The sequence below is a fragment of the Ambystoma mexicanum genome, chromosome 6q (genome assembly GCF_040938575.1).
Source record: "Ambystoma mexicanum isolate Mex_15411 chromosome 6q, UKY_AmexF1_1, whole genome shotgun sequence".
Lineage (NCBI taxonomy): Eukaryota > Metazoa > Chordata > Amphibia > Caudata > Ambystomatidae > Ambystoma > Ambystoma mexicanum.
In genome coordinates, this window is record NC_090937.1 from 650843132 (window position 1) to 650861843 (window position 18712).

The 18712-nt window shown below is 47.7% G+C and overlaps 1 protein-coding gene across 1 annotated transcript in view; it reads left to right on the forward strand.

Moving 5' to 3' along the window:
* The first annotated feature begins 8705 nt into the window (after positions 1-8705).
* IL21 (interleukin 21) overlaps positions 8706-18712 on the forward strand; it is a 30922-nt gene continuing 20915 nt past the window's right edge. Inside the window, exons 1-2 of the mRNA XM_069630193.1 lie at positions 8706-8774; positions 8914-8949. Of these exons, the coding sequence (XP_069486294.1) occupies positions 8706-8774; positions 8914-8949 (105 nt within the window). The remainder of the gene's footprint in view (positions 8775-8913; positions 8950-18712) is intronic.

The following is an 18712-nucleotide window of genomic DNA, read 5'->3' on the forward strand; positions in this document are numbered from 1 at the left end:
TTGACAACACGGTTAGACACACAGGGCCTCATTATGACCCTGGCGGTAAGTAACGTACATTACCGCCATGGCGTAATTAACGTTTCCGTGCTGAATCGAAGCCGTAAAAAGCGGCACATTACGAACCATCGGGCACGAGCATTGCGCCATGGCGGTAATGTAAACAGCGCCATGGCGTAAATGCCCCCAAAACGGCACCTACCGGCATCGCATGCCGCGTAAGGTGCACTACCGCCATCCCGGCCACCGATCTTAGCACTGACCGTAATTAGCGGTCACCGCCAGTAAGCGGAACCGGAAGTAGCGTCATCGTGGCGGAACGGGAAAGAGCACGGCGGCCATCTTTAAAAACACAATCCATTGCAATCCTCCACTACCACTGCACATCTGACCCCGATACCTTGCAGAAAGCTACAGCCACATCCACGCATCCCCACAATGTCAAAAGTTGTCAAGAAAGCCTGCGATCGGCAGCTGCAGGACCGCTTCAGCAGGAAGGAACTAACAATGTTGGCTGAAACGCTACAGGAAAAGGCGGACATCGTCTTCTCCGCAGAAATGACAAGACCAGCCATAGCCCGAAAAAAGGCCACATGGGAACTCGTAGCACAACGGATCAGCGCTGTAGGAACCACCGCACGCACCTCAAAACAATGCTGCAAAAGGTGGGATGACCTCCGGCTCCGAGTAAGGAGCATTCTGTCGGCCAACCGCAACATGGCCATGGAAACTGGCGGAGGAGCAGACTCCCCAATTAAGATGCAGCCATGGGAGGAGATATGTGCCTCGACGATCGGCATGGAGAGCATCGAGGGGGTCGGTGGAATGGAGAGAGGAGCCCCCACATCAGGAGACACAGGTAGGTGCCTCTAATTTAGCCATGCAAAACCCCCTGAATTCCACTTACATGTGCATCACAATGTTGCCCTATAGGGTTAACGCAACACATCAGCAGAAGACCTACACCCTGTACACATGCAGCATGCACACTCCACAGCAGGCACCCACATTCCTGCATGTTCAACCCACCCAAAAGGGAGACAACCTGTATGTCACAGCCTACAAAGTGCACCATCTATCCATCAAATTCATGGCAGTCATCACAATGCCTGCTCAATGTCCGCTGACCTATCAATAACACTTTCCCTCCTCTGCTCCACCACAGGCTCCCAATCGGACACCGGCAGGGACGAGAGTGGCACCACACCTGCCAAGAAGGCCAGGCCAGAGGCAAGAGCCCACCAACCCTCCACCTCTGCTGGACCCAAAGACCAACCACAGCAGCCAAAATTGCCTGTCGCAAAACAGCCCAGGGCAGCAATGATCCCCGAGGCAAGCAGCATGGCACCACCCACAGGAGACACACAACAACTGCTGCCCACTGAGGGGAATGTGTCTGCGGGGAGCAGTACAATTGGGGAGACTGCTGCCATCGCAGCCTGCTCTGACAGCGATGTGGGGAATGAGGAGGATGACACAGAAGGTTCCCCCACTGCCCACCTTCATTCCCCCCACCTGTCCCTAAGTAGCCCGCACGGAGACGGCACACAGGGGCTATCCCCTGAAGAGTCATGGCCAGCCACTCCCAGCCCAGTGGGAGGAGGGGAGTAGCCCAATTACCCCGGCAATTGGAACATCCAATGCCCCAGATTTCCAACAGTCGCTAGACCAAATAATTACGAGGCAACAACAACTGTCCTCACTACTCACGCAGCATGTGGCTGATTGTGGAGGTGCCAGTGCACACATGGAAAGATGTGCTGAGACTGTCAAGGCAGCCATCCAATCCGCAAGCAAAGACATATGTGCGGATTGGATGGCTCGTTGAGCTTGTACAGACAATAAGGGACACGCGGCATACCGATGAGCCCAGTACCTCCTCCGCTGCAAGTTCTGCCGCAACCAGCCCCGTCCGCAGGTCAGCCAGGAACCTGCGGAATACAGGCAGGGGGGACCCAGGGGCCGGGAGAGGGAGCTGCAAATAGTGGCCGCCCAGTGGACAAATGGAACATTACTCACTTCATCACGGGCACCGTCACACCTTTGCAGGGAGTTCAGGGGGGAGGGGGGATTGGGTGTGTTGGGGAGTTCAGGGGGGAGGGGGGAGGGGAGATTGGGTGTGTTGGGGAGTTCAGGGGGGAGGGGGGAGAGGGGATTGGGTGTGTTGGGGAGTTCAGGGGGGGGGGAGGGGGGATTGGGTGTGTTGGGGAGTTCAGGGGGGAGGGGGGAGGGGGGATTGGGGGATTGGGTGTGTTGGGGAGTTCAGGGGGGAGGGGGGAGGGGGTATTGGGTGTGTTGGGGAGTTCAGGGGGAGAGGGGAGGGGGGATTGGGTGTGTTGGGGAGTTCAGGGGGGAGGGGGGAGAGGGGATTGGGTGTGTTGGGGAGTTCAGGGGGGAGGGGGGAGGGGGGATTGGGTGTGTTGGGGAGTTCAGGGGGGAGGGGGGAGGGGGGATTGGGGGATTGGGTGTGTTGGGGAGTTCAGGGGGAGAGGGGAGGGTAGATTGGGTGTGTTGGGGAGTTCAGGGGGGAGGGGGGAGGGGGGATTGGGTGTGTTGGGGAGTTCAGGGGGAGAGGGGAGGGGAGATTGGGTGTGTTGGGGAGTTCAGGGGGATGGGGGAGCGGGGATTGGGTGTGTTGGGGAGTTCAGGGGGGGGAGGGGGGATTGGGTGTGTTGGGGAGTTCAGGGGGGAGGGGGGAGGGGGGATTGGGGTATTGGGTGTGTTGGGGAGTTCAGGGGGAGGGGGGAGGGGGGATTAGGTGTGTCAAACCTATTCACATTCATAATACACTTTTTTCTTTTGCACAAATCAAATGTGTGGACATTGCTCATTTCGTATGTGTGCTTTATTGGTGTACAGTCCACAGTGTGCATGTCCCAGACACACACAGTGCCCCAAGTGCCGTCTCCATGTTACACACACCAGCCATGTGTGCTAGAAGCATTGGTCAATGATATTTTGACGCATTTCACGCCCCTCCTGTGCATCGCGGCCTCCATGAGGTGCTGCCCCATCCACACCCTTCTCATCCTCATCGTCAGGTGGTTGCAGTTCAGCGTCAGGGGGCAGGGCCACATTGCGTCTGACGCACATATTGTGTAGCATGACACATGCCATGACGATCTTTGCCACCTTCTCATGGCGGTACAGGAGGCCCCACCAGACCTGCTGAGGCAGCGAAACCGTGCCTTCAATAGGCCAAATGCCTGCTCAATCACCACACGGGTACGTGTATGTGCACGGTTGTAGTCCTCCTCGTGCTGGTTCTGTGGGTTCCAGACTGGTGTAAGGAGCCACCTCTTCAGGGGATAGCCTGCATCACCTGTATGTGGGCGAGAATGTATGTGTCAGTCATGACGTCTATTTCAGAACATGACGTACCACCATGGCTTGCATCCAACTGTTACTTCGGACCTCTTGTAAATGCACTAATTGATTCACACTATGCGGCCAGTATATGCTCATGGCTCTTATGGAATGTTGTGCATGCCATCAACCAATGTATGCAGGGGGGTCAAGTGCCTTGTGAGTGCCCATCCACTGTGTTCGTTCATGCCGTTTGTTTTGGTGGCCTGGCACGTGTCCTGTGATGTCAACGCTCACATCATTGCAACATTGCTGTCAGCCTCATCATGACCCCAGTGAGCAATGCTGATGTTGATAGGGACATTTTGTGGGCCTTGCTGTCTGTGTGATGGTGTGTTGATGTTTCTGTCCGTCATGTGCCTCATTCGTGCGCAGTTATGGGGGACAGGCCTTTCAGTGGATGGTGTCTGGTGACGTACATGTAGGTGCATTTCGTTGAGGTCAATGTGGTGTGAATTGGTACAATGCACTTGCAGATGGTTGTGTCATGGTTGGGGCACACCTTCATTCACGTGGTGGGGCAGCATACATCGGCCATTAGGTTTAGAGGTGTCAGCTGAAGTTTGTGCTGCTTTAGGGTATGATCTGGCTCCGTTGTCTCTACTACTCACAGCCAGGTGGAGTATGCATCATTCTCCCCCCCCTTTCAGCCAGGTGGAGTATGCATCATTCCCCCCCCCCCTTTCAGCCAGGTGGAGTATGCATCATTCCCCCCCCTTTCAGCCAGGTGGAGTATGCATCATCCCCCCCCCTTTCAGCCAGGTGGAGTATGCATCATTCCCCCCCCCCTTTCAGCCAGGTGGAGTATGCATCATTCCCCCCCCTGGAGTAGGCATTGGTACGTCGTTCACCTATCCACTTCACTTTTCCATGGTCATGACATGTGACTCACCGAGTAGCCAGGATCTTGGCCCTGCATGTCGCTCCATGTAGCGTGGTATTGTAGAGTTCCGAAGGACCATTGAATCATGGGTTGCTCCTGGGAATTTGGCACAGCAATGTATGATGATCCTGTTGGAGTCACAGACCATTTGCACGTTGATTGAGTGAAATAGTTTACGGTTGCGGTACTGTACCTCCATGGCATGTGGCACCACCAATTCTCCCTGGGTGCAGTCAATGGCACCAATGCAACCAGGTATGCCGGCTAGTGCATGGAAACCCACCTTGGTGTTTGCAATCTCCTGGGCAGACCGTGGTAATGAGATGTAGTCGTCTGTGTGCTTGAGGAGGCCATCAAGCACTTGGATCAGTGTACGTGAGAATAATGGTTGTGAAAGGACATGCAAGTGTCCCACTGTGTGCTGGTAGGTGCCTGTGGCCAGGAAGTGGAGTACAGACACTACCTTCAGTAGGGGTGGGATGGCGGTTGGTGTTTCTATCATGCTGACAATGTCGTTGTGTATCATGTCTACGATGGCGGTGATGGTGTCCCGGTCCAAACGGTACAGGGTGTGGATCTGCTCAGCGGTGAGGTTGAATGGGCTGGCTCTGATGCGTGGGATTGTGGGCTGCCTGCGTGGTGCCACTGGCTGTGCTGATGGGGCTTGCTGGCCCTACCTTGCCCTCCTTCTCCTCCTGCGTCTCCTCTGTGCAGCCTGTTGTTGTTGCTGTTGTTGTTGTTGTTGTAGTTGAAGTTGTAGCACTTGCATTGCTATCAGGTCCTCCAGCCCCAACATTGCTAGTCCTATTGGAATCATTGTGGAGTGTGACTGGGTGTGGGAAGGAGTTGGGTGTGCTCTTTTTGTACTTCCTGAGTCTGTATTGCCTCCACCTGTGCTGATTCTGTGCACCTGTGGCAGCTGGATTCACTGCACAAGGCCCTTTACGGTTGGTTCGCGATGGCGTAATTAGCACCATGGCGGTAAGGTACTTAACGGGCTGGGTGATGGCGTTAGGTGCATGTCCGCTTGGGTCGTCATTCACGTAGCTTTGCGCCATGCCGGTATTTACGGTGTGGCGGGTCGCGTGCGCGCGTCCTTGGTGCAGTTAGCGGCAGCGTTAACTACGATGCCGCTAATGGCATCGTAGTTAACGGTCACGGGTCATGATCGCACCTAGCGGAAAACGATGCCGGTAATCATTTACCGCCATCATTTTTCACTTACCGCCAGGGTCGTAATGAGGCCCACAGTCTTCCCTTGAGCTACGTGTTAAAGAGCTGTGGCGTTTACTGGGCTGAGTCGCTATTTGTGCATTTTCACCTTGGTGATGTGGACTTGCACTATTGCATATTTCATTATTTGGTCAGAGGCAGATAAGAAAGAAATCGGAGAAGTCTGGCAGGACAACCCAACATGAGGGCACAGTAATTGTTATGCCACCCCAAGCAAAGTGTAACTGTTATATCCCTCTCGTTTACAATGGGACCAGATTGAATCTTTAAGGCCTGAAGTAGCGTCTGCTGATACGCAGAGTTTAATGTCGCCTTTGCCAGCTGTTTGGAATTGCCTTATTGTATTGTAATTGTTGAAATCCATACTGATGCTCATCAAAGTAAAGACTAAAATCCTGCTGACTGCATGCAGTGTATCTGGGGGTGTTCTCTCGGGGCAGGGCGAGAAATGTTCTTGATTTGTGAGTCAGTCTGTTGGCCGCGTGGCTGGCTGTGTCGCGCCCGCTACGGCAGGAAGGTTGTGGTTAGACTGATGGTATCCTGGGGGCCTCTACGCCGGACTAACAAAGATACAACCTACCACATTCTATCCTGGCTGGGATGCATTCGTTTTAATTTTCAAATAAAAGCTGGTGATCATGCAACTTGCCAAAACAAATATGGCAATTTATAGCAAATTTAAGTTGTCCCTTTTCGGGTGAGAAATAATCAACCAATCCTTGCGTTTAGGCTCATTTCACATTGCATTCTGGTACTCGTAGTCCTACATTTTAAATGATAAAGACTTTGAATACTGTACACAAATGTAAATGACAGCTAGTAAAAAGAGCTGGGATTACTTGTAATGTTTACTGTGCGCTGTTTGATCACCATTTGCGCTCTAGCGAAGTTAAGGGAGCAACCTTGTCAGTGGTTTGTCAGCATTATAGCTGTGGTGGTCTTTTAAATATTAATGTAGTGTGGAAAAACATCTAAGCTTCCCAAAAACTGGCAGCTGGCTCAACTAATTTGGTATCCTTGAAGGACTCAAAGCCATCGGCATCACCCTTGTCCAGTAAGTCTAGTCATACACCGTGCCCTTCATCATCACGGCCAAATTACTCAAAACTCCAGGACGAACCTCAGCTTCTCCTTCAACTACCTTTTCACGTCTCTGTGGTTTGGCTTCTACCCTCACCTACTTCCAAGCCTTTTGATTTCTTGAAAGCTGCTCTGGTGACTCTGTCTGTCCAGAACAACGCACCCCTGGGTGTGGTGTATTTGCTTGTTTACTCGTGATGGTGTTTATAGCAGATTTAGCACTGGTGCTGGCACGGCCGCTCGTGAGACCAGAGCCAATTTCTCCCAGGCGAACGAAGGACAGCATTGACGTATTTCCTCTTATATTCCAAAGGCCAGCTTTGTCTGCCAATGACGTCCAGCAGACATGGTTCCTCCTCAGCTATGCCTCCCTGAGGTGCTTTTGACTTCTTTTCTGGCTGTTGGGGTTATCCTATACTTGAGTGCCCAGCTTGAATATTTATCAGCCCTGATGAATTATCTATGCTGCATGCCATGAACCGCCTCCTCCCCCCGTGCCTAGCGAGTCTTCAGGTGCTCAAGACATCTAGATCCTACTTATGTCTTTTGATCGACACTTCTTTCACCAGCTGCTGATTCTCAACAACTGTTACAAGTTTGTTACCTTTGTTTTGTGAGAAACCTGTGGAAGGGCGGGCATTTGCTTCTTGGAGCTGCCGATCGTCACCTAATTGCTTCAGCTTGCCCAGCCACGCAGTATTCCTCACCTTTTGCTGGACCTGGTAATAACAGGGTCCCCTAGTTGGGCGCAAGATAATTGTAGATTTGTGTTATGTGTGAGTAGATGGGTCACAACCACTTCTGTGTGAACCTGCAAAAGCAGGCTTTATTGAGGGCATTTGAGGGTAATCCAGAAATAATCAACATAAGGCATCTGAGCTCTGCACTGGGCTATGAGGTGTGTTACATCACACCCACCAATCAATCCCCCATGTCTGTGCCAGGATCAGCAGGGCCTAAGTCCTTATAAAATAAAGGGGGTGACCGACTGGAAATCAAAACAAATGGGATACCAGTCCAAAAACACCCGAGACACTATGCAACATACACAAAATGATGTTAGGAAAAGAAGGATATTGGACACTCAGGATAGACTCTTATGCATGGCGACACCTTCTTATCAAAAAATACAATTTTATTAAACTTTCTTCATTTGATATATAATATGATTACATCAAGCTCATCATAGGGGCAGTATGTGCCAAGCTCAACATACAACAATCACTTAAAAAATATAATTTAAAAAACGCATGAACCATCTTGAACCATCAGTTGATCATACAGATATCCAAGTCCCTTATATGATTTTACAGTCTCTTTGAATTATTACATCGAGGGACAGGGCAGTATTGCTGATTCTTCTGATTGCAGATACTGATCATGCCACTAAACCCTAGTCCCCCCTTAAGCTCCCTACTTCGTGCTTACTCTATCCGCCCCAGCCCTTCGCTACCCCCGCATCCTTACTTGTAACCCCCAGAGCGTGTCCCCTAGGTACAGTGCTCTGTTGCTTGCCAGCTAGGTTTGCATTTCATAAACTTTAAGTAGATTCAGTTATCGAGAGATTTTTTAATAGGAAGATACCCGTGCCCACATGGCAGGCTGGTGGAGTACACCGCAACCTCAGATGAGGGTCCAAAAGAGGTTTACTCATTGCGGCATTAGTCATGGCCAGAGGTCAGATGATGCAGGCGGAAACACAAATACACGACACATATTTGTTTACCTAACCATGAATTCTGGAGTACCTGCTGTAGTTTCTCGAGTCATAACGAAAGTGGGAAGTCACCACTGCTCTCTTTTTGTCAGTTTCCTGCCTGCATATGCAGATGGGTCGATTTCTGAAGGCTTCATCTATCGTCGTCAACTACGCAAATCCACATAGACGTACACCTTGCCAGTGGAAAAAGAAAAAACGTGCATTACTCACCTCTCCATTTTACAAAGATTTCCAGACCTGGATGGGTGGGCTCTCCGCCCCCGGCATGGATGCATAAAAAGGTATGTTGAGCTGACCTGGCATCTTCATTGTTCTTAGCCATTGTCTTGGGTGGCAAGTGGGAACTTAAACTCTCCAAACATGAAGCAGGTGCTAGTGGGCAGTGTGTGTCTCCTCTTTTGTTGGGTATTGCTCGTTGACACCATGACACTGCTGCGGTACAAGGAGCTGGGCCAATGTGCCAAGCAGCTGAAATCAGAGATCAACGATACGGTAAGTACCTTCCACAAAGTTCTCGAAGAGTGTGCCTATTGCCTGCAATGCCGTATTGATTTACTATTATTTAAAACATTATGAATGAATATTTCCCACACATTGGCACAGCTTCTGATCGGATTGTGCTTTGTTACAGAACCCGGAATGGTTGTACACTCCAGACGCTGTGGAGGTAAGGACAAGCGTCATGTTGTGGCTTCATATGTGTTATCGTTATGCAGTGTAAGGATGCAACCTACGGTGGGATTGCTATGCTACAGGTTAGGTTAGTAAGGTCTCTTTGGACCTGTAGTGGTAGAAATAGAAAGGGTAGCTGGGGTGTCAGTTTCACAAGCTACCCAGGTAGCAGCTCTATGAGGGGGAGTTCACTGCAGTCTAGTTTTTACCACTAACCATGGTAAGAAGTGAAGCACTTAGTGAGGCTGGCATGCCCTTCATCGTTTGCCCCCCTGTGATCAGCCACTCATGTCAGAAGTTGAGTTTGAGCTCTTCCTGATTGTTTTATCTGTACCCTTTTTCCCCCAGCACTTCACCCCTTCCCCTTTCCTTCCCGCTGCAGACTATAGTCTGGGCACCCCAGGCGGGGCAGCACGTCTGATTCCTTTGAAGCCACTGCAGTGGGGTTTTGGCGCCACAGGATAATGTTAAGATAAGGTTGAACATGTGAAGGTAGAGGGCTACTTCAGTGGCTTTTGCCTGCTTTTCACCAACAAAAACAGCTCGGCCATAACGGTCAACAGTGAGGAGGCGGGGCTAAATATTTGGGACTGAGAACAGGCACTGACTGGCCTATAGGGCAATGCCCGAACCAAAAACGCAAAAAAGCTGGTGTGGGCCAGTTTTTTGGGTCAAAGTGGGCCCCTTTTTTGGCCAGTCTGGGCCAGTTTGATGAGTTACTTCACTCTGTGGCTAGTAATTTTGGCCAGTGTTGCTGAAAAAATATTCTTTAAATTAGACAATTTGCATCACATTTTATCAAAAAACTCCAGCTTGGGTACTATTTAAACAGTCTTTCACAAAAGAAATGAAGGGCACTTGCAACCGTGGGCCACTTTCTCATTGGTGCACGAGACATTTTTATGCCCCAGTCGGACACTGACTGAGAACATTGAAACCTTTCCTGTCCCTACCCTGCGTGTTTGAAAAGGCAAAGATCACTAGCTGGGGCCAGTAGACCAGCGATGGACTTTCGTGCCAATACCGAAATATTGTCATTGAAAATGTTTCAAAGTAAGATGTCCTAAATCCTGGACAAAGCACCCCAAGCGGAAAAGATGGTTTGCAATTGCTATAAATGCAATGAAAAGACACCCCCAAATACATGTTTCGTTGGGGAAGGAGCCCCTTTCGTGTTGGCTACGATATCCCTGGACCACTGGCGCACCCGGTGGGATGCTGCTTGTGTTGTTCACTGGAGTAAATTCTGAGCATCAGTGAGAAGGACAGTGGCTCCTTAAGGGGCCAGGAGAAAGCGTCTCTGTGCCTATGATGGGTGCATGTTGAGCAACATTCATAACCGAAAAGCTGCTCCTAAGGCTGTGATTATGCGACTCTGTCCCCCCTTTCTGTTGCTGAATACGATTACTACAACACTTCAAGACAGAAAGGGCACACACTTCCAGCGCTTGGCTTTCTGTTCCGAGCCAGGGATCGCGTGGTCCTTGGGGTGTCAGTGCATGAAAAGTCCGGTCTAGGAGCTATGAGAGATTATCTGCTTTTCCAGCCCTCATTTTCTCAGGGTGGTGGTGACGGCACCCCGCTAGGGGTCTGCAGGCTCCTGGATGCTAATTTGTATCGCTCTACAAACCCAGCCTGAGAGAAAACCACTCCGAAGGTTTCTCCTCTGCTGTCGTCGTTTCTAGTAACTCTCCGGCATTTGGGGAAATCAGCAGCAAGTGAGTGGGTTAATGGGTAGGCGTTTGCAGACATTGTTTTCATCACCTGTGCTCTTAGCTATCACACACTGAGTATGACTGAATTGCATAGACTGTGTATGGATTTCAGTTGCAGACTGGATTGATTAAAAAAAAAGCTCACCATGTGGGTTGGTGGTTGGGGGGCTGTTGAGGTGGGGTTTTGGGATGGCGGACCTTGGGGTGGTCCGCAGAGCGCCAGTAATGCTTTTCAGGAGTAACATATTTTAATGTGTATGTTTCTCTTTTTAATTACGGCTTGGATTGCGTGTGAAGTGGCCTCCTCTTTGTCCTCCAAGCATTCTGGCTCCTCCCCCAGCCTCGCTGATGATAACATCATGTAATAATCATTATTGTACAAGGCATGGGGGAAGTACATAGCCAGGGATGCAGATCGCAAGGGGTCACTGCTACGGGGTATGATCCCTCTTTGCAAATATAAACTGCCATATCTTTTCATATGCATGTAGTGATGTCGGTTCACTTTAAACACATTGAAGTGGGGGAAAGGGGGGGTGCAACATAAAAAGGGGGAAAATGTAGAAAAAATGTGCAAAGAGCTGACAAGTAACATGGTCATGCGTGAGCTTAAAGACAATCCATGCCACCCCAAGCAAAGTGTAACTGTTGTACCCCTCTCATTTACAATGGGACCAGATTGTATCTTTAAGGCCTGAAGTAGCGTCTGCTGATAAGCAGAGTTTAATATCGCCTTTGCCAGCTGTTTAGAATGTCCTTATTGTATTGTAATTGTTGAAATCCGTACGCATTCTCAGCAAAGTAAAGACAAAAATCCTGCTGACTGCATGCTGTGCCTTTGCGGGTGTTCTCTCAGGGCAGGGCGAGAAACTTTCTCGATTTGTGAGTCAGTCTGTTGGCCGCGTGGCTGGCTGTGTCACGCCCGCTACGGCAGGAAGGTTGTGGTTAGGCTGATTGTATCCTGGGGGCCTCTACGCCGGACTAACAAAGATACAACTTGAAACCGTAGCCCTACCACATTTTATCCTGGCTGGGATGCAGTTGTTTTAATTTCCAAATAATACCCGATGATCATGCAACTTGCCAAAACACAGCCAGAAAAGCCAATTTACCTTTTGTGATGAGAAAAACAAGGCTCGGGGATTCGATGAAGGGAAGACTGTTTGCAACACTGAATTCAGTGGTTTGTCACTTTGTGCTTTTTTGCTTTTTTAGGAGTTTCCTCTGGCTTGAGTAAGTGTTAACCCCAAGTAGCAGTCTACTCTTAAATACAATTCATTTACTGTTTTTGCACGTTCTTCTAGAACCTCCCCTTGCAAAATGGTGCACTCCTCTAGTGTGCATTGCTACCACATAGTTTAATTGACATTAATGATAGCATAAAAATATCAAGAAATGACAATGCACAGGTACAATGTTACTTTCACTCTAGCACTTCACTTTTACTGATCCCATCGCACAGGGCATGCAGCGTGCACAGGCACTGTCTGTGCTTTAACCCCTTCATTGATAAGGGTGTATATTTTTATCCTGAATTACATAGGGGTCACTGTAAGCCCCACCCACTCCTTCGCTTAAATGTAGTGCACCATGTACACAGGGTTCTATGTCATTTCATCGACAGTCGGTTATTTCGATGTTTTTTTTTAACAAAACATGTTTACCGATAAAACTCCTCGAAAGTTTATTTTTATTTTTGGGGGTTCCCTCGAGCCTCCTTCCCCTACTGTTTTTTTTACTATTCCTGAACCCCCCCCCCCCCCACGCCCCTTATATAAACTTTCCGATCCCCCCGTATATATTTCGATTCGTTTTTTTCGTTACAAAATGTTTGTAAAAAAAAACCATTGAAATAAAGACTCGATGAAAGGACGTTGTACCGTACACAGGCACCATAAGTGTGCATAACACTTTTTTTGCACACAATACACTCACTACGATGGACTCCTTTTATCGGTTTGAGAATACACTCTGAGTACATAGCTGAGAGATACCCCCCAGGTAACCAGTGTAAGGTTGAGAAGTACAAAACAAAAAAGGAAACACACTTTCAGTGTGTAATGCACCCTAAAGTGCATTACATTTCATAGGAAAGTCATATTTTATCAAACAATAATTTTATTTTGGTGATGTGCAGTTAATCTAAATAATTATATGGGCTCGTAAAATAATAGACTTCCAGAGTTAATAAAAACAACAGCCATGACCTCATGAAATGATTGATAGATCAGGGATCACAAAATCTACTAGCCATGGCGAGGAGATTTTATGAAGGGCAAGTACCATTTGCATGGTACCTAACTTGCTGGCGAGTATGGGGGTGGTTGAAACTTTTATTAGACATTCAGTGCAAACAAACTTTGCTTGCAGTAAATGGCAACTGGTTTCCCTGCGAACAAGAGTTTCACTGTACATGGCTGGCCTTAATATGAAGTGTGTTTATAGTAAAAATGCACCATTTTACAGAAAGTACTGGTAAACAATTTGTGACCCGTCACCATGGGGCGAGTGCATTTCTCTCATTTTGAATATGTAAACTTCGCAGCTCACCCTATAGGTCTAGTGGGATTTTCAAGAATGTGTAAGGCCTGTGGTTACTAGTGCCCAACGTGTACAAGTGCTTTATGTTACCTTGTGGGGTGCCAAGCCTTCTTAATGATCAGCCAGGCATTAATACAGGACCAGGGGATCTTTTAATAGCTGTAAATACAGAAAAGCCTATTTATACTGTCTGAAATTCCTTGACTTTAGTAGCACGGCCCATTATATCCACTGTAATATAATGTCAGTAGATTGGGTTCTTTTTAATTTAATAATGTCTGCAGAGTTTCTTAAAACGGTTTATGTGATTTGCCGCCATGAGTAAAAAAATGGCGATTAGGTGGTGCTGTACATGGAAATGAGAATAGCTGGCGGTACATAGTTTCATTCCTATTGCATGCCAAGCCTAATCCTTTAGTACAATTCATGAAAACGACTGTCCCTGCCCAAATTGAACAAGCAAATAGCCAGTGAAACCATATCATGCAAGCAGTCGTTTAGTGGGGTGCTATGGAAAAGTGGTGGCCAGTTTTCAGAAAAAAACACCTTTCTTTTAAGTGCTGATTTTTAAGCCTGCATAGTGCGGTTGCATTTGTGTGAAAAGCCTGGTTATTCAACCTACAATGCAATGGAGTAGACAGGATGTGGCAGGATGAGCAATGCCGACCCTCATTGCCCCAGGGCCCAACCTCCCCTTCTGCCCACTGCTCAGCTCTGTTCAAAGGTCTTTATTACAGTTGTTGGGGGGGGGCATATTTGCTTATTTGATACATAAGAACATGTTAAACATTTTGCAGCACTGCAAATGTAATGCATGTTATACATAAAAACATGAGCTATGCATGCGTCAAAAAAGGATTACAAGAACGATCAAACATCGCTAAAGGCTTTTGTTAACACAATGATATTTCAGGAGATGACCATTCAGTGTTATGTCGTTGCCCATATATAATAAAAAACCATGCACAGATAGGCAAATGATTATATCTAACGTAGAATCCAATTTGACGGTGCACAGTGAGAATTATTATTTTTAGTATGCTTATGAAGAACAAAGTCTTTCAGTGTGGAAGAAAGTTTACGGAGATGGCCATATTTGGGCTTCATGTTTAATCAAATAAAGCCATAAATGTTGCAATTTTGCACAAAATGTATTATATATTTTCTGCCATTTTAATCGGTCACCTGATTGTCAAACAAAAGCATTCTGTGCCAGCAACTGGTTGGTTTTCATGGTTTGCACTGGAGCCAGCGGCTGACAGCTCGATTTGTGTACGTGTCTTAATTTGATATGCAGGAAGGCCGGAGGTGATTTCATTTTATCAATTTCATTTTCATTATTTATTAGCTGGAAATATAAAATGTCACAACTAGCTAGCAGAAGCTGAAAGGGAGCCACTTGAGCTATCGCTCTTTCCGCAAGCAGCCTCTGCTCTCCCATGTTTTCCAACTGAAGGCACGGTGCTCTGGAACCCCTTTCAGGGGACTATTGCCAAATGGTTTCTACTGGCTCCAGTTGCCCAGATTTGGGCTCGTTTAGATCTCCTGAAATGCTATCATAAAAGTACCAGGGGTGATGTATCAAGGGAATTGGCACTGTTTCTTCCCAATGGCTCAAACTCCACATGCCACAACTGGATCCTGTAGGACCCATTTCTCAGATGTCAACAGGAAGTTCCACTAGCATGAGCTGCTCACAAGTGACATGCTAACACTTGAGGCATCCCCCGACCCCTGCTGTAACCACCTTCTGCTGTTTCAGGTGTTTTACTTGAAATCAGGGTTTCCTGGAGGAAATTCTACTTGACCTTTTCCAGGTGGTTTCTATGGGTACAGTTGCTAAACCATGGTTTGTGTACATCTCCTGAAGTTCTTTAAAGAAAATTTCAGTAGTGAGCTTTGTGCTTGCCCATGTGCTGCACCACTCCGCCCCCCAGCTGACGTATACCCACAGAGCCATGCAAGCTCCACTCTTTCTCCCCCTCCCCCATCCCTCTCTGCTTTCCCTCCCTGCTGGCTGACCCTCTTTTCCTTGCTGTTCATTGACCCTCTTGCACACAAGCCCTCTTCTCTCACTCATCACACCATCGTTCCCTCACCACCCCCCTTTCCATATATCACCCGCATTGCAGATCCTCTTTCAATGCATACACCAAAGCCAAAGTTATTGGCTTTGACAATGTGTCATTTTTTCATTAAGCACATTGATTACTGAAGTTCTGATCTGCAGCAGACACAGCCATACATGTGAATTGCAGGAGGGAGGCCTCTTCTCTGACAATTGTTAGGTCCTCTTGAGGAGTCCTAATTGTGAGGCAGAACAGAAAGCATTTACCAATGATCATTAAGTTGATTCAGTCCTTGGGTCCAGCTTACAGAGAGAGTCTGTCAAACGTGCGTTGCCTTGCCGTGACGTAGCGTGCTATGACGTCACTTCCGTGCTGATTTTACGCATTCTACGTACCTCCCGCTTGACTTTTTTTCCGGACATGCGCCCTGGCTAATCTCCGATGCCCACTTTCACTGAGGGATGAACAACCGCTAGCACCCACCTGCTCACTGCACTTCCTTTATTTCCGCTTGACCCGAGACAATGATACATGAGAGAGAGTTCTGAAAAGTGCGGCCTTTGGTTTCGGCATCTTTTAAGTACCAAGCCTCTGGTTTTCTTTTCCGTTCCCACGTTAAGTTGTTCTCTAAGCAGAATGCTGAGTGTAGGCTTCTGAAAACGCAAGATATGAGAGAAAATAGGCAGTTGTTTTCAGTTTTAGCTGGAAAGTAAACTTGGTTCAAAAGAAACATTTCCAGTAAGCTGGATTCGTTCGTGTAAAGCCCTTGGTACACGGCAACGCGTGGTCTGAAGGCAGGGAGTTTTCGGTTGTTGTAACAAAATGTTCCTACTGTCGCATGTTTGTCTAATTGAAAGAAAGTGCCGTTACGGCATCTATGAAACCACACCTCTTTCCAGGGTGTACATCAGTGCGATCGAAATGAAAACTCACTTTTGAGTAAAAGTTAAATCCCGTTGTACAGTCGTTACGAATTTCGTTGAATAAAACCCTGGTCAAAATTAAATGCATTTCTTAAGCAAGCAAACTGCTTCCAAAATGCCAGAGTAAATGTAAATTAGCACAATAGACAGTAAGTGAACATTTTCTAAGCAGTTTACTCTTAGTGAGTAAATGAAGTGCTTGTAGAAAGCTAATGCTTATCAATGCTAGGGAGATGTTAATTAAACATGATAACCACTTGATAACTGCTATGAGGCGCACTTCTCCCCAGAAGCCAGCGCTTGGGTGGCCTCGTTTCTAAACGGTAGACTCATGAAGGTCTTTTCAGACATTGCCTCGGCAACCCCTACTATCATCCACTGCGGCGTCCCTCAGGGCTCCTGCACCGCCCCTACACTCTACAACATATTTACCCTTCCACTCTTCAATGGCCTCGACAGTCGCAACATAGCGTACACTAACTACGCGGACGACACGCAGGTAGTACTCCCACTAACTGGGACCTATGAAGAAGATGCGGCAGCAGCCCTAACCAAAATCTGGATGGCTGCCAACGGCCTCTGCTTAAACGGGGATAAAACTGAGATCCTTATAGTAGGGACCAGCGAAACCCTCAACAAACTCCCCCGACAATACAAATCCTTTAACATCGATAATTCCATCACAGTCTCCAAGACTGTCAAAACCCTAGGTGTTCACCTAGATGCCTCACTATCCATGTCCCGCCAGGTAAGTGCCATAGCCTCCTCCTCAGCGCTCACCACCAAGGTGATCAACGCAGTGAAGCCTTTTCTCTCCACCAAAAACTGCCTATCCATCGCCAGAGCCACAATAGGTACTAAACTGGACTACTGTAATGCCCTTTTTCTACGCACCTCTGTCAAAAACTTAAAAAAACTCAAAATCATGCAAAACAACGCGCTCCGGGCAGCGCTGACCATTCCCCAAAGGGAACACATCTCTCAAGCTAGGAAAGATGCCCATTGGCTACCGGTAAAGGAACGCATACTCTTTAAAGCCATGGCCATCACAATAGATGCCTTACATCAGATGCCCCCCCTTATCTCTCGGAAATAATCACCCTCAACACCTCTAATAGACCCACCAGAGCACACTGCGCCAACCAGATCTATGTCCCCACGTTCAAAAGAACCAGAGCTGGAGGGTCTAGCTTCCACCACCTTGCACCTAAAAACTGGAATGCCCTGCCAACCTCACTCAGGAATGAAAAATCATACACCACATTTCGCAAAAACCTAAAAATCTTTCTATTCCACTAATGTTTTTAATCAACATGCACAGTTATGCTTGCACTGTAACCATAGCAAAGCATAACCTTTTAGACCCCCCCGGTCGCTCACTACCTGTCATTGTACTACTGCTAAAGTTCTAGCCCTCAGTACCACCTATCACTGTACTATTGGTACCGATTGTTTCATCCTATCTATGTTAAGCTCAAGCCTTCTGTAACAGCGCCACGATGCCTCAGGGCTTCTCTGTGCGCTTTATAAATGCAAATAAATAAAAATAAAAAAATAAGTAAGCAGTCTCTTTGTCTAGGGCAGCAGCAACTAAATGATATGGAATGGAATAATATGCCTCGTTCTGCACCATCCTTAAGCCAGTTATATGCAATTTCAATCCATGTAAAGCTAATATTTTAGTCACTAGTCATTGCCATCAAATACCCTGGGAGTAAGATAATTTGTCTGGTATTGGCATATTATGCTCGTGTGGTTACATCATATCATTGGTGCTCCTATCATAATGGTATTTCCATCAAAAGGCCAGGTACTCACACCATTAACATGTTTTGTTATCAAACGGACCGGCGATGAAAACCCGAGATACTGACACCATTGCCATGCATGCCCAGTCATTCACGGCATTGACAAGGATGTGGGCAGTTCAGCGCCAAACATTGCACAGAAATGCCAGATACCATTATGCTCAGTACAGCAGTGCCTGATTCCAGTATGCCCAGTCAACAGGGGAATTTGTTAGGCTGGGTTCCTGGCCAAAGATGACACTGACAGCAGTGTAGGAACAGGAAACATCTTTACTAAGTTCCAGCTCTAGGTACAGGAATACATTTAGGCCACAGCAGGTAAATTACTCGGACAGACATCCACCGGCATCCTCTCGCAGTCAACCCATCTTCTCAGCTGACATTCACAGAACCATTCAGAACAAAAAATTCTCACACACACAGCATTCCACGTCAGTCACTCAAAACGTTCCACACATACAGGGTAAGGGGCAGGGCAAGACAGGACATAACAGAATTCTAGATTCTCTAGGGCCACTTAGCATAAGAAGAAGCAGATTTATGAACTATGTCAAGTTCACGTAGTAAGCACAGATTTCAGCATGCCCAGCTAGCGTAATAAGGAGCAGATACCATAGGTCATTATCACACTAGGAGCAGATTCCAGTATGCCCAATTGGCACAGACCTGTCTGATTTCTGTACGGCCAGTTAGTATATTAAA